Source organism: Chondrus crispus, genomic scaffold, assembly GCF_000350225.1.
Source record: "Chondrus crispus Stackhouse genomic scaffold, scaffold_41, whole genome shotgun sequence".
Lineage (NCBI taxonomy): Eukaryota > Rhodophyta > Florideophyceae > Gigartinales > Gigartinaceae > Chondrus > Chondrus crispus.
Genome location: NW_005179300.1, coordinates 139,381 through 158,472, shown reverse-complemented (window position 1 = coordinate 158,472; position 19,092 = coordinate 139,381). Strand labels below are relative to the sequence as shown.

General features: G+C 51.1%; 3 protein-coding genes across 3 annotated transcripts; 1 reads left to right on the top strand and 2 right to left on the bottom strand.

The window, feature by feature from the left end:
- The first annotated feature begins 14,788 nt into the window (after window positions 1-14,788).
- CHC_T00006443001 (hypothetical protein) lies at window positions 14,789-16,735 on the top strand. The gene has a single exon (XM_005718486.1). It carries the CDS (start codon window positions 14,789-14,791, stop codon window positions 16,733-16,735), a length of 1,947 nt encoding a protein of 648 aa, XP_005718543.1.
- A 6-nt stretch (window positions 16,736-16,741) lies between these two features.
- CHC_T00006442001 (hypothetical protein) lies at window positions 16,742-16,942 on the bottom strand. Its single transcript, XM_005718485.1, has one exon. The coding sequence runs from the start codon at window positions 16,940-16,942 to the stop codon at window positions 16,742-16,744; it is 201 nt and encodes a 66-aa protein (XP_005718542.1).
- Window positions 16,943-17,041: 99 nt separating this feature from the next.
- On the bottom strand, window positions 17,042-17,482 carry CHC_T00006441001 (hypothetical protein). Its single transcript, XM_005718484.1, has one exon. The coding sequence runs from the start codon at window positions 17,480-17,482 to the stop codon at window positions 17,042-17,044; it is 441 nt and encodes a 146-aa protein (XP_005718541.1).
- Between the last annotated feature and the right edge of the window lie 1,610 nt (window positions 17,483-19,092).

Here is a 19,092-nt window from a genome sequence, read left to right as displayed (position 1 = left end):
GGGGGAGAGAGGGAAGGAAAGAAAAGAAAAAAAAAAAAAATAGGCCCAGTCCCAGCTCCGACGAACCGCGTCGGGGAGGTCGCGTCTACTGAACTCCCCGTACGAGGAGTGGGCGGAAGCGGAACCGCGCGTAACCAGGTTATCTCGCGCAGAGCCGCGATCGTTCTCCATATCACCGTAGGTCATGGAGAATGTTGTCGGGGGAGGTGGATGACGATCTCCTTCACAACACCCTTCGAAGGTTTTCAAGGGCAAGCGTCAAGCTTCGCGGGGCGCTCACATCTTGGAAGGGGGACGTATGGTACAACGGATATGGCATCGTGTCGGCGTGTCACAGGTGTACAGGTGGCAGTCGTGGATCTGATTCTGGATCCGACCGTTTGGCTGATCCAATCTTAGAGTGGAGGCTGTAAGCCCTCCTTACATTAGTCCTACTGTAATTATAGTACAGTGTCACCGGCGGTGCTTTACCCAACCAGCCGGTGCCAACTTCCCCCTCGTAAAGTAAGCATTACCCGGCAGCCTTGGACCTCTGGAGCTACCACGACTAGCCTCTGGTACGCCTCCTCGCCAGGTTGTCCTCCTTAGTTTGCTTCCGCCCGATCTTGGGTGTATGTTACCGACCTCGTTCGTGTTTCCTAATTCCTTTATTGTTTCTATCGGTTCGCTATCCTTACGACTATTCCTATTCTATTCCTCTTTCTATATTTACCTCCTCTACCACAGGGCCCCCGGTCTACGCTGTTGCAGTTCACACTGCGTTTTCCCTCGACGGGACTGGTCTCCCAGGAGAGACTCGGGTCGACGAGCCCAGGTCTGTACCCGGATCTATACCGGAAGACTGGCCGTACCACAAGGCCATCTTCTGTTGCTTGCAGAGAGCAGAAATCAAGCTCTATTCAGAGGCGATCTACAGTAGAAGCGCAGAATAGACGTGCCCGTTCTGAAATTCTTGATTTGGGGAAGGCGGATTCCATCAAAATTTCCACTTGTCTCGGTGATGACATGCGCCATCCACTAGACGGATCAATAACGTTGACTCGAGCACCCCCTCTACCTGTACCGCCCCGTCCTCTCCCTGTTGTACCACGGCCCCTTCCATTCCCGCAACCGCGGCTTGTAGTTCGACTTTGCCAACGTTCAGCATCATTTGGAGTACGAGGAGTTATTGCTGGCACATCAGGAGTGATGTCAGCCATTGTTGTGCGATCGCAGAACAACGGATGGTATTTAAAGGGAGTCATTCCGTCACAATTGGTTGTTCAGATTTGTGGGTTTACGCACGGCAGAATTCTGTAACAAAATGAAAAGTAGATAAACAGCAATGCAGAAATCTTATTTCTGAAAAATCATTGCAGAAACATTTAAAGCCGTTTACGCTACAGTTCGAGAGAACTAGTTGTCACTACTATGTCTGACCTTCTGAGTGGTAGTCCTCCCCTTTTCGCCAAGGTCCTGACAAGATGACCAGGGGACACCAGCGCGATAATACCGTGAAGTCCACCGAGCGCTGAGCGTCTCAATAGATTTATGTTTGTCTAGCTATTGGTAGACGACGAATTTTGCAGGTCGAATCTTTTTTCACGTCTACAAACTCAATATTGCGAGTTGCCTACATTGCATTGAGAGAGAGAAAAGGAGTGGAGCTGTGGTTTCCTAGGAGGAGACGTATCAGTCCAAGTGGGTTTAATTTCAACTTCATTGGTATGACGAACGGAGAGGCGCTGCTACATTTCAGATTTGGTAAGCAAGGTATCATAAGAATGACAAACGCAGTTGCTTTGTCACCACAAAAAAAACAACCTGTGGTGCAATAGCACTGCGGTGGAAGCAATCATACTCCGGGATCGGGGGGATAACGTGTGAATGTTTGCACAATTGTTATTTTTATTATTTAATTTTATTTGGTTAATTTAGTTAGCATCAATTTTGCTGACATTAGATTAAATCTAGAATCTAGCGCCGCGAGCTAGTGTAGTGGCTCCAGCGGGGCGATATATACGCAAGCCCATTGACCACCAAGTCAATAAAGGTAACCCGAGTTGCCAGAGTCTGATATCGCCTTGGTCGAAGTACGTCTTTTGCAAGACATTCCCTTCTACTACAGATTACCTTATCCTTTGCGCTCGGAGGTTCACTTTCCATTTCCTTTATTTCACCATCCGTTTCTATCTTTAATTCTACCTATTTCCCTTATCTTGTGTTGGTACCATCGGTATTGGTTGCGACCGAACCGGTATAGGTGTCTTGGCCATCGGACGACACAGTTGACGTAGCGCTGCTACTGTAACCCATTTTCCTACGGAGACTGTTGCAACGACGTCTCCCTCGAAGGGATTTGTCGTGTGTACAAGCCAGTGTTGGTGCCATCGGCCTCGGTTGCGACGGGACCGGTGTAGGTGTTTTGAGCCATCGGGCGGCACATTGGTGTAGCGTTGCTACTTTCATTTCATCCCGTCGGGTTGCGTTGCGACGCCCCCGTCGAAGGCCTTGTCGCGTTACAAGGTGTCGAAGACGCTCACCGAGCTTTGGCCCTACAACCCAGTGGAACCGGGGTACCTAAGTACACGCCGCACCCCACACTCGTCGAGCAGTTCTCTTCGCAAGTCCCTACCACACCGATCCCGAGCCGGGCCGTTTCTCTGTGCCCCCTATCAGGGATCTGAGCTACTACGAGTCGCAAGCTCGTTTAAACGGAGAAGGGAGAGTCGGACACTCCGTAGCGCTGTGCCGTCGGCAGTTGGTCTTTCACTGGAGCATAAGTTGGAAGCAAGACTCGACCTCATAAAATGACCGATAAACCCACAACGTATGAATCTAAATGCGGAACGGTATGCCAACGCTGTTCATGACAAGGGCCAAGCCGTCGCCAATTGTGTCGGTTTCATACTTTCATAGGTGGAACAGTGATGGGCATTGCGAGGCGGAAGGCATATGCCACGTCACGTATTGCGTACAATGGGCACAAAAGAAAGCATGTTCTCAAGTTTCAGACTGTAAACAGCCCTGATGGACTCATAATACATGTCCATGGTCCCATAGAAAGTCGACGCCACGATTGGACACTGTACACGACAAGTGGGCTGAAAACGCATCTACCGGAGGTACTGAATGTAGGGGGCAAGCGGTACTGCATCTTCAGAGAGTCAGGTTGAAATCATCCGTGTGTGGAATTCCGTTTCAGGGGAGCAATATGTCTGCACAGTAAGTTGCATTCTACAAGACTATGTCATCTGCTCGCATTACTGTTGAGTGGATATTCAAAGAAGTCAAGCTCCATTTTACGACAGTGGAATATAAGCAGAAGATGGAGGTGTTTGAGTCTCCAGTATACTGGGGAATCGAACACCTTCATCCTCAGCGAGATAAAGTGAACCCACGTAAGTTCAAATTATCTCGCTGCGATGCTTTTCAGCAACAAAAGCAATGGTGTCTATAGAACGTAGGTAGCTTCGCACTTCAACTGCACGCGTTGACTCTGGAAGACTTCCTAGCTCATAAGGACTAGCGTGGGTGTTCTCGCTCCTCGTCTGCTTACGTGAATCATCGCCTCTCACGGGCGACCGTGGATCTATGGTCCTCGCTCGAGCGAAGACCAAGCCGGGAAATGCGAGCTTACGAGCTTTAATGCGGACTTCGTCAGCATCCCCACAGCGAGTCTCGTGCGAGCGGAAGCTTGGCAGAAATAGGAGGTAGAAACGAACTCTTCTTAAGTAAATAACATTTGAAAGCGGGCTCTGAAGTTCTTACTTTTCTGTCTGTTTAGAGCCTTTATCAGGAGTTTGTAGTTGGCTAACTGTAGCTCCTGCATTTTGTTGCGCTCTTCGTGTCCCTGACCTTGCTCGCCCTCAGCTCGATCGGCTTCGCCACGCTCACTTTTGAATGCCAATTTTTCGCGCTCTAGCTTAATGCGCGCAAGATCCGCGTCGCGACAGTGCGCTCAGAAGCCCTGAATCTCCCCGCCACCATCTATTCGCTTCAAGCGCTTGGTCTTCTTCGCACGCGTTCGGACTACCTCGATTGAGTGTTACCACATATCTTCTAGAGTCCTTCGATTATCTATCGCTTCGGAGACATCTCTACCAGGGCCTGGTCAATCATCTCCATTTCGCGATCAATCTCCTACTGTGCGGTCTTTTTCGCAGTCGTCTGTACAGCCATGTCATCACGCATCTCTCGTACTGCCATCAGTAGCTCCCAACGCATCCCAATCTCTCCACCTACATCGGAAAGACGTCGGTTCGCGTTGTCGTTCTTTCTAAACTGCTCTCGAAGTCGCCGTTTGTGGTTGCGTACGCTTTTTCAAGTAAATACCTGAGAAACTGAGGGATTTGGGTTGAAGTTCTGGCAGCTTCGCCGTATCGCTGTCTGTTCTCGTCAAACGATGCAAAATGAATGCCTTCCGCCGATACCTCCCGCAGGATCACAAAATCGTCTTCGGCTGTAAACCGCGAATGCGGCCCTGTCCTTGTCCCGGCAGAGTCTGGATGGAAAGGGGTGTTGACATATTTAACCTCGGACATAGTAGAGATGGGAATAAGATGATGTGAAGGTGAATGGAGTGACAGAGCATGAGTTCGAGTGATCATGCCCTACTAGTACTATTTGGCGCGCTCATGTAAGACACCTGTCCCGAATTTCTCACATCTGTCACTCACAGGGCTTCTCTAACTGCTCAATTTTCGGCAATATTCCTCACAGCTTCATTACCCCTGTGCGCGAGTTTCGTGCCAAATGATTTTGGGGCCGGTCGGGGTTTTTAGCATACGTCCCGCTTGAATTCTAGTTAAGATATGAAACTCAGTCAGTCGAACCCTGACATCGAGCTTTTTCCGTACATATAAAAATGAAGGCTCCTTCCTCAATAGTTTTCCTCGTTCGCCTTCCTCTCTGAACACGTCTTGGTCCGACTTCGTGATTCGGTCCGAATTGGCACGAAAGCACCGAAATTTGGCGCGAAGTTTTATTGTGACTTCGAGACATCGCGTGCATGGGCGTGAAATCGCGTGCCTGGGCGTGATAACGCGACAATTCTGTTATTTTTTCGCTGTGGCGCCGACTTGTCTTGTAGTGGCACCTACATTCCTGAAGAATTGTCGGCGCCACTTCGTGCAACCACGTGCCTTGCAGTACAACGGCACGATGGCACGTTGTTTCGTGCCCTGGCACGTATGTTTCTTCCTCTGTGCATACGATCCCAAAGCCCTCTTACGTGAAACTGTTGACATAAGACCACACTAGAGAGTACACTGCACCTCCCCGCGATGTTTTAAGCGGGATGAACAGACAGACATTCCCATGAAGCTCACTAAAGTGCACACAGAGGCAGCCGTTAGCCATCTAATTGAGTAGCAATGGACTGCTTTGTTAAAAGAACACTACATCCCCGTAAATGCAGTTCTCTTTTCGTTCTGCGCCAGAGGACGTAACAGTACTTGAAAGCGCCAGCTTTTATTGTTACTAGTTCTAAAATGTATCCATTCTGTCTTCATGTTCCTCAGACCCGACGTCTCGTGTTCCGTGTAAAAGAAGCTTCGAATTGCCTCTTTTGTTCCCCTGTAGGTTTTCGTCGTTTAAGTAAGTCTGCTGTGTGCCATGTAGCCCAGCATTGATCACAAATGGGCTCATGGCACACGTTGCACCACTGACTGATGTGCGCGCCATCTTTCTTGCTCTTGAGTTTACCATTAACCCGTTTGGTTATGGTCCAGGTACAAAGAACACAGTAAGCGCGCTGTGCTGTCACCGTAGCATGACCAATGTGTGTATTAAGACGTGTGGTTTTTGCCGGGCCAGAGTTAAACCGTTCTGACGCGTTCCGCGCAAACATTGGCCTGATGTTATTTAAAGCACCTGTCGAACTTGGAGCAGTACTGTTTGAAAGAACTCGACCAGTACTGTTAAACCATTCTTTAGCGACATTCCGCGCAAAGCTGCCAAAGGTATCACACTCTGAGACCCTATGTCTGAGTTTGCTGTATCCTTTCGATACCTCCTCGTCCTGTGCATCTTGTAGAATGCCACGGATTTGAGCCTCGTTCAGACGATAGATAACTGCCCCGTTTTTGACCTGCATGGTCAACAGTCTAGCTATTATGCTTACTACCGGATTTTCGGATATGTTTGTTCTTGCCATGGCAAGACGCTGCAGCGTCTTCAGAATTCTTGACACGATGTCAACACCGCCTTTCACGTGATTCCAGTACACTGCTGGAGTCAATCGTACCATTCTAGATGGTGGCAGGGGGAACCCTCTAGATATTACAAGCTTCAAAATGCCTCGACTTAAACAATAGTAAGATGCAAAACTATTTAGGTATGATGCATGCGATGTCTTGAGCATCTCATCGTATCCCTTTGGAATATCCTCAGCAGGCAGACCCACCCACAGAAAACATGTGCTTCGGATGGAGTCCAGGCACCAAGTATAAAAGTTTCTGAGGCTGTCCTTAAACTGGAGCAAAGTTGCATAGATAATGCCGCCCGTTGCGACCCGTCCCCCCTTTCCTACAACATAAAGTACATGCTGCACGTCTAGTACTGCAGCATGATGGAGACACTGCGCCCGATATCCAGACGATGGAGCGAGTTTTTTAAATAGTTCCAGGCTGTTATTGTCGGTTCCAATGTCTGTCAGTATAGATAGGTCACCGAACTGTGCTGCGAGAACTTTTGCCTCCTCAATAGTCCTTAACGAAGTCATCGTTTTGACTTCAACAGCTGCAACAAGCAAAGCAACGTCGCTGTCAGAGTCCCTCAAAGAACACAGTGCATCGGGGCTATTGGCGAGCACTTCGCTGGACTTGCTCGCTACCAGCCCCGTGGCTCTAATGTATTCTACAGAGAGTTTGCGGTCTTGAAAGAGACGATAGCCTCTACTGCCCAGCCCAAAGTCCCGCGGTCTGCCTTTTGCCAGTATAGAGGTATTAGATTGAAGGTAAGACGGAAGACCTCTTAGAACATATACGTCATTAATTGAACCTCCTTTCATGCCGCTGGTAGAGACCAGCGGCTTCATAACCCATGCCTGAAGCGAGGATTCGTGTACTGATTTGACCATTTGCGTTGCTTTCTCTACTGGGGAGGGCTCCGCTTCGTCCTGTCCAGGTGGTTGCTCCGGTAGCACCAGAACTCCAGAGTGTAAATCTTCTTGGGCCTTTAGAAGGGCTTCGACTAGATGACGTTTTAAAAGACGGCCGCCTATCTGAGGTACCCTGTCGAGTTTTTTCAAATAAAGTTAGAAGCGTATCTCTTCGCTCTGATGCAACCCTAGATCTAGACATGGCCAGCACAGTGTCTTTTAGGGTCGATGGGTCAAGGTCTGATGGAGCACGGCGTTTCCTGATGCCTAGAACGTTGAACACAGTGTCATATCGAGACCTGAATATTTCTAAACACGCATTTGCGTCAAATGGTAGCGGGTCCGTTGACACCGAAACACGGCGCCCCTGCAGTAAAATTGACAAGCCCTCCATATTACTGTCATGATTCGACGCGAATGCTTCTAAGAAGCAATGAGCAGTCCTTGAAGTGAAGTTGAAAGCCCTGAGAAGAAACCAAACAGGGTCCTCACTCTGATAGAATGTGAGTAAGAGGACCCTGTTAAGGATCTGCTCGACAGCAAGGCGGCCTTCATTCAATGGAGTTGGGTTATTGGCGCGCGTGTCTGCAGTGCGCTTTCCAACGCTACTGTCGAACAGGGTTTGTATCTCTGTAATGGCTTGGAGTTTATCCCCTTCCCCCCGGAACCGGTCATGGGGCACAACTGTAAAAACGCGAGACCGAAAAGTCCGCGGATTACTCAAAATCATAGATGCAATCCTTCCCGAGCAACTTTCGCGATACAAAACGGCCTCAATGTGACGTCCATGTGCGCTGGTTGAGGCATCCTTTAGCCGAGCGTTGTAGACAGCTCGGCAACCACTCTCTGACACGACCATCCCCTTGTGGCGTGCCCGTATTGCACCGTCCCCGAAGACAAATGGGTAGGACAAATCCCGTTTGTGTGTACCAATGACACTAACGCCGAGATCTTTAGAAAGAAAGGCCAGTACTTCGCGAGAGTTATAACCTCTATCTGCAGCTATAATTGCGTCGGTCATTGGGTGGAGGGAGCCACTAGTCACAGCACCTTGTAGAAGTTGTATAAGACGCTGCCAAATGTGCAGGAGCTTCTCTCCGACCCTCGTGAAGTGACACCCAAAAAATACAGGGTGTAAGGCCGAACATAGCGCGTTACCGATAGGACCCAACCCTTTTTTTGGGTTGTTGTGCTGTTGTAGACTGGTTAACGTTGTGACGGCTCGAGAGGACATCCTGAGATGATCGTCATCAAGTGATAGAATCGTTGCACCTGGTACATATAGAAGCCGCCGATTACACGCAGCCACTTCTTGCTCTATTTCCATTATCAGCGCGGTAGACCGATTGTTAGTTCTACACCATCCAGTAGGAGCTCCTACTCTAGAGTAGTCAACAATACTCCGCTGCGCACGAGTTCCACTTAACGCAGACCATACATCCTTGTATCTTTGAGCCGATAACCCTATCTGTAGGAAGTTGCCGGCCTCATTCGGGTTACAAACAGTGACAGGGGCCTCGTCGTAGCTGGCACACAGCACATGTAGTATTATAAGACCGAGCATTTCATGTGCTGTCGTGGCAGGCTTCTTCCTGAGTCTCAAGCCTTGATTGGCAATTGCGGCTAACTTCTCCAGGATGCTGTCTGGGAGGAAAGTTCTTACCGCCTCTATACGTGTGAGAGGCGAAAAGGCGTCATTGTCCTCCTGCCCAGCAGAATTGTCCATTACACGCCTGCTGGCGACATCTTCATGTACGCTACGAAGCATTTCAGAAGCTTCTGTGAGATACCGACCACGCAAGGCTATGTCTACATCGTCAAAAGCCACTTCAACGTCCTCAAAAGGTGAGATGTAATCCCAGTTCTCTAAACCTCCGCACTGGTCACTAACAACCCTCTCGGCCAATTCTTCTGAGGTATAGACGCCCCCGCGAGATCCAGCTTCGGTTTCATTTGCCTGTTCCCAGCCAGTGACCCATCGCTCATCATCTGGATCACAGGACAGGCCTGAGAACAGGTCCTCAGAAACTGAATGTGCAGAGGCTGGCACTAGTACTGATGTAGCTACGAAGTCCGACAAAGGGCGCAAACGTTCAACCTCTTCATCTCATATCTGCATGTCGGCACTGGAACTGCTTGTGTCTGTGGCATTGTCCATGTTAAAAGTAACAGCTTCCACGATTTCGGGGTTCTCTTGGGAGAAGGCCAGGTCTTCACTGTCCAATGACCCCTCTGTATTTAAAAGTTGTGATCGCTGATTTAGGGTGGCCTGTAGAGCCTCCGAGGGCTGCTGCGGGAGAATTTCATCATCATCAATGTCTTCCACATCGTCATGTATGTTAGTAGGAGGTTGCGTTGGACTAGGAAGAGTCTCGTCAGGCTGACGACAAGGAAATTCAGAACCGTATCTAACAGCTGTAGGCGTGCGTTGCGTTGATAAAAGAGGAGGTGGAGGTACTGTGGTTTCAGGGAATTCGGTCCAGTCAGCACTGTGGGATAACTCCTCTCCGCCCTGGGTTGGGTGAGAGGCGGAGGCTTTAGCGAGGGAGCACGCGGCGCGGACGCGACGCGCCAATTGAACCGATCGGACGAGCTCGCGAAAAGGGAGTGGCTCACTGTCCGGTTACGCGCAGTCGCCCCGTGGTGCGTGAACGGGAGCGACCGGTAACGGGTTAGAAGCCAGCGCGCGCGGCGGACAACCGAAAACGGACGTACGTAGGCGCAAAAGGGACGGGGGCGAGCTTGCCCCCGTTTACTGGTGGGGACGGGTGCTAGGTCTTAACCCCGCAGGGGGACGCCTCGGACACCTGTCCCAGTACAGTAGTACAGTACCTGCCGCCTAGTGCGTGCCGGGTACTGTACACAATTAAAAAACTAGCGCCATAATTGCTACTACCGCACGGACGCTGCTACTACACGTGTGCACTACTGTACACGCGTGTTGCTTACAGACTACCGCACGGACGACACGTGTGCTAACGCGCACACGTAACACGCGTAGACTACCGCTCGGACGACACGTGCACTACTGTACACGTACGCCAGATTACGGCCGCTCGGCATGCGCGCGCGCTCGCTACACGTGGGCACAGCCGCCCACGTGTATACCGTATACGGCCGTCCGATGACCTCCGCGCGCTCGCGCCGGTCATTATACTACAATCACCAAATAGACCACGTCTAGTCTCGTCGCTTAAAGTGTCAATACTTTGTCGTGCTATTCGTGTCGGAGGCTGCAATAAAGGAACATTTCCAATTTGATTTGAATGGTAGCTTGGAGGGGTGTTCGCTGTTGCATCTGCTGAAAGCTCGCGCACATTCTGGCTCATTGTGTGCAACAATTTCGTATCTGCGACTGACGACAGATAGAGACTCGGCTGTCGGCCGCTTGACCCCCGAAAATGATCCGCTGTAGCACCTGGGAAGCTCAAGAACCGTAAGAGATTCTTCGATACATTCGGCAATGGCTACCACGAAGATCGAGACAAGGTCTGCGATCAAGAATGTCTCTAATGGACGGCACGAAATGTGTCGAAGTTCCACGGAGACATTCGTGGTTTTGAGACATACTTAAGACACAATTCGTGCATGAACGTGATTGGCTACTTGTTTTCTCTCTGTCTCCATATTTCACACAGAGTCACCGAGTTTTTTTCTCCCTCGTACCACGTTCGTACCGTCTCGAAGTTTGGCACCGGAAAAACGGCACGATAGCTTCGTGCCGCAAAATACGGCACGAACGGCGCACAGGGTTACGGAACTATGTATCTGTTTAAATCTGTCATACGAAAGGCAGAATTCTGAAAAAAATCATTTCAGAATTCTGCATGCGTAAACTCACTATTATTTGAAAGTGTTGTGTGCAGCTTAGAGGCGCATGAATCCATTTGCTCATTTAAGTACATCAAAGGGCTATTTGGGGTTGAATATACCCCTCAATTGTGCCGCGGTGATCAGTGTACCGATCACAAGACAGATATCGAAAACTTCTAAAAACACTCCTCTGATCGGTGTATTGGACATCCGGGGTGTTAGTGATATCGCAGATCACCGCATTTGCATTTGTCCACACGCAGGTGTTCTGTGACCCGTCTGCCTTTTGGATGCGTATCATAGTTGTCTTAGTATTACACGTCCGACAACCGTACATATAATTTTTGACTTGGAACGACCCTGAGGGTCGTAATTTACGTCTTGACAGTTGTGTTGGCTGTAAACACGTCGGCACGAAGTCAGAAGAACTCAGGGCCGTTCCTAACGACGAGCACGGTGTGCTAGTGTCTAGACGACCGGCAATTTGCCTCATATGAGGTCAGGCTTGGCCTCATATGAGGCCGGGTTTTTTTTTGCAAAAATGTATACATTAAATCGAAATTTTATAAAATCAGTTTAGACACCATTTCTTTAACCAATATTCCCTCGGTAATAGCTTCCTGCAAAACATCGGGATAGCAGTTATGAATACACAGAAATACTAAGAATCTAACATAGTTTCAACTATCGGATGATATTTTAAACAGGCGTTTTGGTTTCGAAGATATCAACAAAAAACGTTTTGATGTTCTTTAAAAAAGCTTCTTCTTTAGGTATTCTCAAAAAGCCTGGAAAGGACGTGCAGATCTCACCAAGCTCCACCCTTCCACAGCGCAGAAGGCAACTGCGGTGGCGAGAGTATCTTTTTCCATTTTGTTCTGCTGGCACAAGTCGAGAAAAATTAAGTTGAAAAGTGACCTCATATGAGGCCATTTGTCACCTAGACACTAGCACGCAAGCACCCTGACATTTGGATTGGTTGAACGGGAGTAAAAGCATTTCCAATAATTTTTTCAACCAATACATTCATGCCAAGTTTCAGGGTGCTAGCGTGCTAGCACACCGTGCTCGTCGTTAGGAACGGCCCTCACTTGACAGCGTCGTCGGCCTACTGTATTTTAATATTTACCGTAAAAACAAGAACAATTGTCGAGTGAGTGCTACTGTAATAAAATAAAAGGCTGTCGAAAACGCTTGATGTTTCAGACTACGTCAGACAGTCTGTCCCATAGAGAGCATACTGTAGGGCGGGCACGCACAGGCGCCCACGGTGGGATCGTGAAGGGACGAGCCCACAGCTCGTTTTTCATTGATACATTAAAGTTTTACCCTTGGTACCGTAGGCTAAATTTATCACACCACAGTCCGCAGCGGGCCTCCGCGCTTGAGCAGCACAAGCCAATTAAAACCATGTTCTTGTCTTCGCCAACGACAGTAAACTTTTTAGAGCCCTGGGCCCGCCCACGCGTTCGAAACGCACAGCGGGGCTCTCAGGTCGCCAGCAAGGCACACTGCGACAACGTCGGTGACGTGCTGCTGCCGTGCTCTTCCACATCACTTTTGAAAATTTAAACCGTCGTGCTCACACTGTAATTTCTTAAAATCGACGTAGTCATTAGTTTACACTGCGACCTGACAAAAATTTTCTCCCGTCCGGCTTTTCACAGGGGAACGTCGACGACGACGATAACGGCGGTGAAGTCTGTGATGGCGTCCTTCGCTGTGTGACGGCTTTCAAAGACTGCTGAGCTGGCAACAAGGGAAAACTCAAGGCGGTCCGGACCGCTGAGTTACGAAATAGAGAAATAGCGTACAGTACGGATAACTAAGTCGCACGGTAACCGCCTACGCGGCTGGTGTCTGTTCGGCTGTGGACCGATGGGGAACGCCTTCGTGTGTTCGTGGAGGCGGAGAAAGGCTCCACTTGGAAGAGACTGGGGGCTCGTGACGTTCGGGGCCGGTTCGCCTTGTGCGTCTACACCACAAAAGTTTCGTCGTCCGGGGCACCTGTCGACTGGACCGATGTAAAGGCTATGGTAGGGCGCGATGGTTGGAACTGCAATCAACTTTGTAGGACGAACGATCTGACCAATGAAATAGGGAACCGTGGCAAGACAGCGGAGCTCACCGGTCCTGCGGCGTCAGACCTGTCACGGCCGAAGGAAGATTTGGCTTTATTTGGGCAAAATACTGTACTGAGCGAAATAAATTAGGTAAATTCGATGCGGCGCCCACCAACCATCCCACGCGGGAGAGACAATCTGGAGCAGTGATGGCGGCATGGGTCGCGGGGTGCGGAAGGAGACGCTCGCAAAACCTCTGATGACTATCATAACCTTGCTGTTTTGTTCAGCACTGTTGCCTTTGGGGACCACCGTATTCTGAATGCGAGACTTGCTGACCAGCCCCCTCGGGCCGCTGGGGTAGCGAAAGACCAATTTCTGCATCTTGAATTCGGTTTTATGGGGAGACGGAGGTGGGAAGGGTCGCCCAGCGCGGTCCGGTGTACTCGAAACACACGCGATTTCTGTACGGTGAGGCCACGTGACTGAGTGACGCTGTGAAAAGGGAGTGCTGAAGGCTATGAGATGGTCCCTCTGGGAAATGGTTTCGGGGTGGCGGGGGAAATGCAACCGTTGCGCTATGCCTGAGAGCCTTGTGATTGGCGATGAGGCCTTTCGCCAACAAGCGCAGGGGCCGAGGAGGATCTTATATCGTATCTGCCTTGCGAAGGGGAGCGGGCAGCGTTTGAGGAGGATGTTCGGTCCATTTTGCTGGAGGGTGGGTTTGAGTAAGCGCTGGTGCCCCTTCCGGGGCGTCATTTTCGTTTAGGTGTTCGCAATTCTTGCACCAGCGGCGTATATGAATCGAGATCGCCTTTGGGGATTCTGCAGCATTTTCGGTCACGTCACCGCAAATTCTGCAGTCTGGCCCTCGTGTCCGCCAATCATTTCGACTCCCGCGAAAACGTGGCTGCCAAGTCAGCAGGGGCCCTACTCCAAACCTGTTGTAGGCGGGCCAGCATTGTGCGTCATTATACGAAGAGCACACACTTTTCGAAAACAAAATGAAAAACTAGTGGTGCACCTTGGCACTCAGCCAGCCGCAGTCGGTGGCTAGGGTGGTGTCTGTCCACGCAAACGTGGGCGTCTCCCCGGACCGGCGCGGCGGCCTGCATGTGTGACAGCAGGACCCCTTTCGGGGCTCGCGAAGCACACTCCACGTTCGGTGCACCGCGAGTGCGATGGAATTGCGAGCTCCTGTCACGCTATGCTTGTCGTCACTTGCGTGCCTCCCCCTCAGATCCCCGTTTTTGGCCCCGGCAGCGCTTCTGTCGGCCACCTTTTTGTCCTCGCATTACAGTTCGTTTCGGAAAAGAGTATATAAACGCACCGCCCAAGTGCCCTGTAGTGCTCGCAATTGCTGTCGTACGAGTGCGAACTGGAGTGATCCCGCCCGCCTCACCCCCGAAGCCTTCCTCTCAACCCCCCCCGTTACGCCGACCACATCCCATCTCTCAGTTCGCGCATCATCACATACCCAACAACGCCTTCGCCTGTGGACTCTCTGCCCATCCACAACCATCAATTTTCTCCCCCTTTCTCTCCCTCTCCACGTCTATAGATTTTCAAAACGCAATTCCTCTCTTCACTGGCCGTGCTCCCCAGAGTTTATATTTGTTTCATTCTTCCGAGTATTTACTCCACTTTCGTTGCGCATTATATCTTGCCACACCTCGCACCCTTCACTGCTTATTATCCCATAAACTACATTGGCGACGCTGAGCTGTGACATTTCGTCGCTCCCATTGACTAACTACCCAATCTCGCTGCGACGTCGGGATCGCGCCAATTTTGGGATTTTGTCTTGTCTCGGCCGTCCCTCTATCCGCTCATGGCTCGTCTGTGGGAAGGAGTCCCTGCGAGCCCGTGCTCAGGAGCTAGCGACGAAATTCACCTGCGAAACGGACAATCTACGATGCATGACGACGATTTGACTGACGTCGGAAGCGCAGCTTCTCCTCTATCGGAAGACCTCGATGCAATGCACAAGCGCCCCCTTCCCGACTCCGGCCCGTCAGCTACTTCCCCTCCACCCTGCAAGCGCTCTCGTTCCACCATCTCCGATCCTCATTCACCCTCTGCATCGCCGTCGGTCGAGTTTGTTGAGGCGTGCACTTCAAATTCGGGACCTGCCCCGGAATTTGTTGCCCGCCTCAACATTTCCGCCCAGGATGAGCGCCGAAAACAGCTACTACTGCGACTACGCGATATTGACGCCAAGAAGGCTGCGCTCGCCAGGCAACCTTTGCCTCCCCACGATGGTCAAGATTCTGATGTTGTTATCGTGGAACAGAAGTCGATACCTGCGAAATCCCGGCCCACAAGGGGCCGAAAATCTCGTCTGCCCGCGCGCAACAAGTCCACTCGGGGCAGAAAGCCGTCTACTCCTATTGTCATTGACGTCGACGCTCAGCCTTCATTACCACCTCAAAAGGCTCGGGGGAAGGCAGCGGCACGCGCGAACAAGTCACCGGCTGGCAAGTCGGCTCCTTCCGCTCCCACCCGGACATCTAGTCGAGTTCGGAGACCTCGTACACCCAACGCTGTCGCATCGCCACCCACTTCCGAACTTCGCCGCCCTACACCTACGTGCATGTCTAAATGCAAGCGTTTCCAGTTTTGTAAGAAGCTTATCACCTCGCTACTGCGGAACGCCCGCACTGGCCCATTCTCTGCTCCAGTTCTTGAGCTGTGGCCGAAGGAAGCAATTCCTAGATATTTTGATGTTATTTCACATCCCATGGACCTACGAACGGTCAAAAGAAATTTAGAAACTTCAGTCTACATCTCTCCTTGTCATGATGGTGTGCTTGCGTACCAGTTTGAGGCCGCCATGTTCATGGATGATGTACGCCTGGTATTTAGAAACTGCATGGTTTACAACCGAGCTGGAGATATGCTCTTCAACGCTGCCCGAGACCTTCTCGAGGATTTTGAAAAGACAATGGATGAGCAATTGCCTCCGAAGCCTTCCATCAAGGAAGCAGCACAAACTTTAACCAGGAAACGTAGCACCGGCGGTAGGGCTCGTAAAGCCCGAGTTGTATCCGTTGATGAGAAGGATGAGGAGCCTGGTCTTTCTGACTCTCCTACTGTCACTAATTTAGCATCTGCCACGGCGAAGACACCGATGAAAAAGGATTCATGGTCTGCTTCAGTGTCGCGCTCTGACGAGTCGGAGCCTTCTGATGTGCCGCCCGGTACCGTGGAAGAGATGAGAGAAAGGCTTAGTTATCTTCGCGATTGTCGAACTGCCGTATTGGCAAGAACTCCCGTTCCGAAAGGCTCCGGATACCTCACACGGGCGGCATTGTTGTACGGGGTTGACGTTTCTCACACTCAAAAGCAAAGGTGTGTTAGTGCCATAGAAAATCGTGTTCCAATCGGAAAGATGGAGGCACTGCTTGATATGGTTAAGGCTGCCGGGGGTGGTTACATGGATCCTGAAGACGAGCAGTTTGTTTTTGAGTTTGACAAACTAGATAACCAATCCTGGAGGAATGTCGAAGCGTTTCTTGAGCAATATGTACCCGGCTTCAAGACAATAAGGCATTCAACCCTCGGTCGCGAGTTCACCGCTGTAGAGACTGTTGATGAGGAAATAGAGTCTCTGCAGGAGAGCCTCAAGCAGGCTACAGCCGAGCAAACCAGACGCCCACAACAAGCGGTAGTCGATAAGCCACGATCCTTTTTCGGAGGTGATGAGAGCAGTTCTGATGAGTCAGATGACGATTCTGACAGTAGTGACGAGAGTGATTCCGACTCCGATGCAGAATAGTGTAGATTAGCGGAGGACGAGAAGCATGACCTTCACATCCACATCCAGTTGGGGAGAGGTCTCCATTACTTCATAAAGGACATTTTTCCCAGTCTTGTGCAAAATTCTGCTTGCATGTGGAGCTTCGCAGCTACTCCACGCCTTGACTTTCCACTCTTGCGCGATGCTGGCGGCGTCCGTTGGGTACTGACTAGAGCCTATGTTCATGACTGTCGCCGAGACAGATGAAATCCACTTGTGCTTCCATTGTGCGGCGAGTTGGCGGTTTCATTCTTCTAGAGCGCAACTTGTGTTTCCATGGAACGATTACACGGCGATCACCTCTGGTTGTTGATAGCCACGATGAGACTTTGTCACGACAATGGCCAATGTGATGGCGAAGCATGCGTAGGCGACACCAACAACGGCGGTGCTTATCCCTTCCAAAGTGTGCAAGAGGCTATTTCTTGCGGCAAAGAGCGCGACAACAATAGCGGCTAGTGCATCCGCAACGGCGACGAGTGCGGCAGTGCGGGTGGAAAACGGTTGCCTCAATGCTAGACTGAAGAGTAAGGCAGCTGCTAGAGCAAGGACGAAACCGATGATGCGAACGATTGTTGGGGATGGAAGGTTAAGAAGGCTTGCGAGTGAAGGTGCGACGGCCATGAGCGCGAACGCATGCAAGGCGAGGAGAAGCGCGTTGGCTTGAAGGATTCGCTGTAAACGAGCAGGCGTATGCGAAGGCAAGACGGAAACCTCGGGGGACATGGTGGTGCTAGTGGAGACAAGGGGGGGAGTGGGGAGGGGTTGGGCAAGAGCGAACGGTAGGAAGGACGGGTTGGGGTGAGGGAACAGAGGGTGGAGAGGGAAGGATGGAGGGAAGGGGGGCATTTACACAGCGAGGAAAAAAAGGTGCACCAGCGGGTCCCCTCGAGACGATAGTGGAATTGGACGCCTGTGGCCGTGACTGGGTGGCAGAATACAGCCAATGAGCGAGGTAGGCTACGCGAGATGGGGGGACGGTTGGCACACTTGGCGAGCGTAGAGTGGGAGACGGGATGAGTATTTTGTGGTAATGTTGTGCGCAAGCAAGATTCGATTTGTGTGGAAGGAGAGATATTTTTTCGGCGTTTTCACGGGGGCTGGCAACGGTAGCGGGCTTCGCGTTGGCTGGCCCTGGTTTGGCGGCACGATGTGGACGTGCCGTGCACCGCCCTTTTGAATCGCTGAGTGGGGCATGGACATCGGGACGTTCTGCTGTTGCAAACTGCGCAGCGTCTTCCCAAGTCTTTGCCGGAATGCAGATTCGCTCGAAGCGGCGGTACCTGCCTATGGGGTGAGGTGTGGCGCAATGGGAAGGCGCTGTGTGTCGTAGGACTGGGACGGGCTGTCGGGGTACGTGTGTAGTCTTAAAAAGAACGTCTCAGTCGCTTAGGGATGGATGGAAAGTGCAGTCTTTAAGGTGGAAGCGGTGGAGTGGGGCCAATGGGCGTGGGAAGGGACAGCGGGCGCGTGTAGAGCTGAAGCGGAGCAGAGCTACAGACGTTGAACGGGACGGACGGAGAGGTCTTGAAGTGAGGGTGATGGCAGCTTCCGACACCATTTGCGCAATTGCGGTCACTAATACAAACTGCTCAATGTAGTCAAAAGCCCAGTTTCAATGCAGCTTTCTCTGCCTCGCGCGCAAACGCTCGGAAATATCCGTACACTGGACGCCGCCTTGCGTTCCTATCGCTCCTCAAGTGCTATGGTATGCACACTACCGTTCCAATAAAGCACTGGTTGAGGTGAATGTGTGTATTGGAGGTTGGTGAGGGCAGTGTCGCGGAGTCTGTCGAGACGCAAAGCGGAACTGAATCTTTGCCGATGTCCTTACAGCAAACAGTGAGTGATGCTTGCGTGTTCGGCATACCTGGACTGTAAAGCTGTGCATCTAGCAGCGAGACTCTCAAGAGGGGATGCTCTGATTTGATAATTACAGTGCCACATCCAATCCGGAAGGTAAGTTGGAGTATTGTTTGGTTTGCTTACAGTTCCTTATTGTAATGGGCAATAGGGGCTGTGAGGTATGGGATTGGAGGTGTGCAAAAGTGACCTGAATCTAATGTCACGCCCAACTGTCTCCAAAGGAAGAGTGTAAGCGCCGCGAGTCAGCACCAGTGCTTCATTGACAAGTCATATATGTTGATCCAGGTCACCGCCACACATCATACTGTATTCGTGCGCCCCCTCACTCAGCAGCAGCCCGCCCCACCCCTGAAAAATCCCAAAGGCCTATCCACATCCCGACACCGGGCATCTCTTAGAGCTACTCGCACCTCATCCGCTTGCCTTCCTTGTGTTGCTCATCCACCACCCCTGCGTCCAGCTTCGCTCCC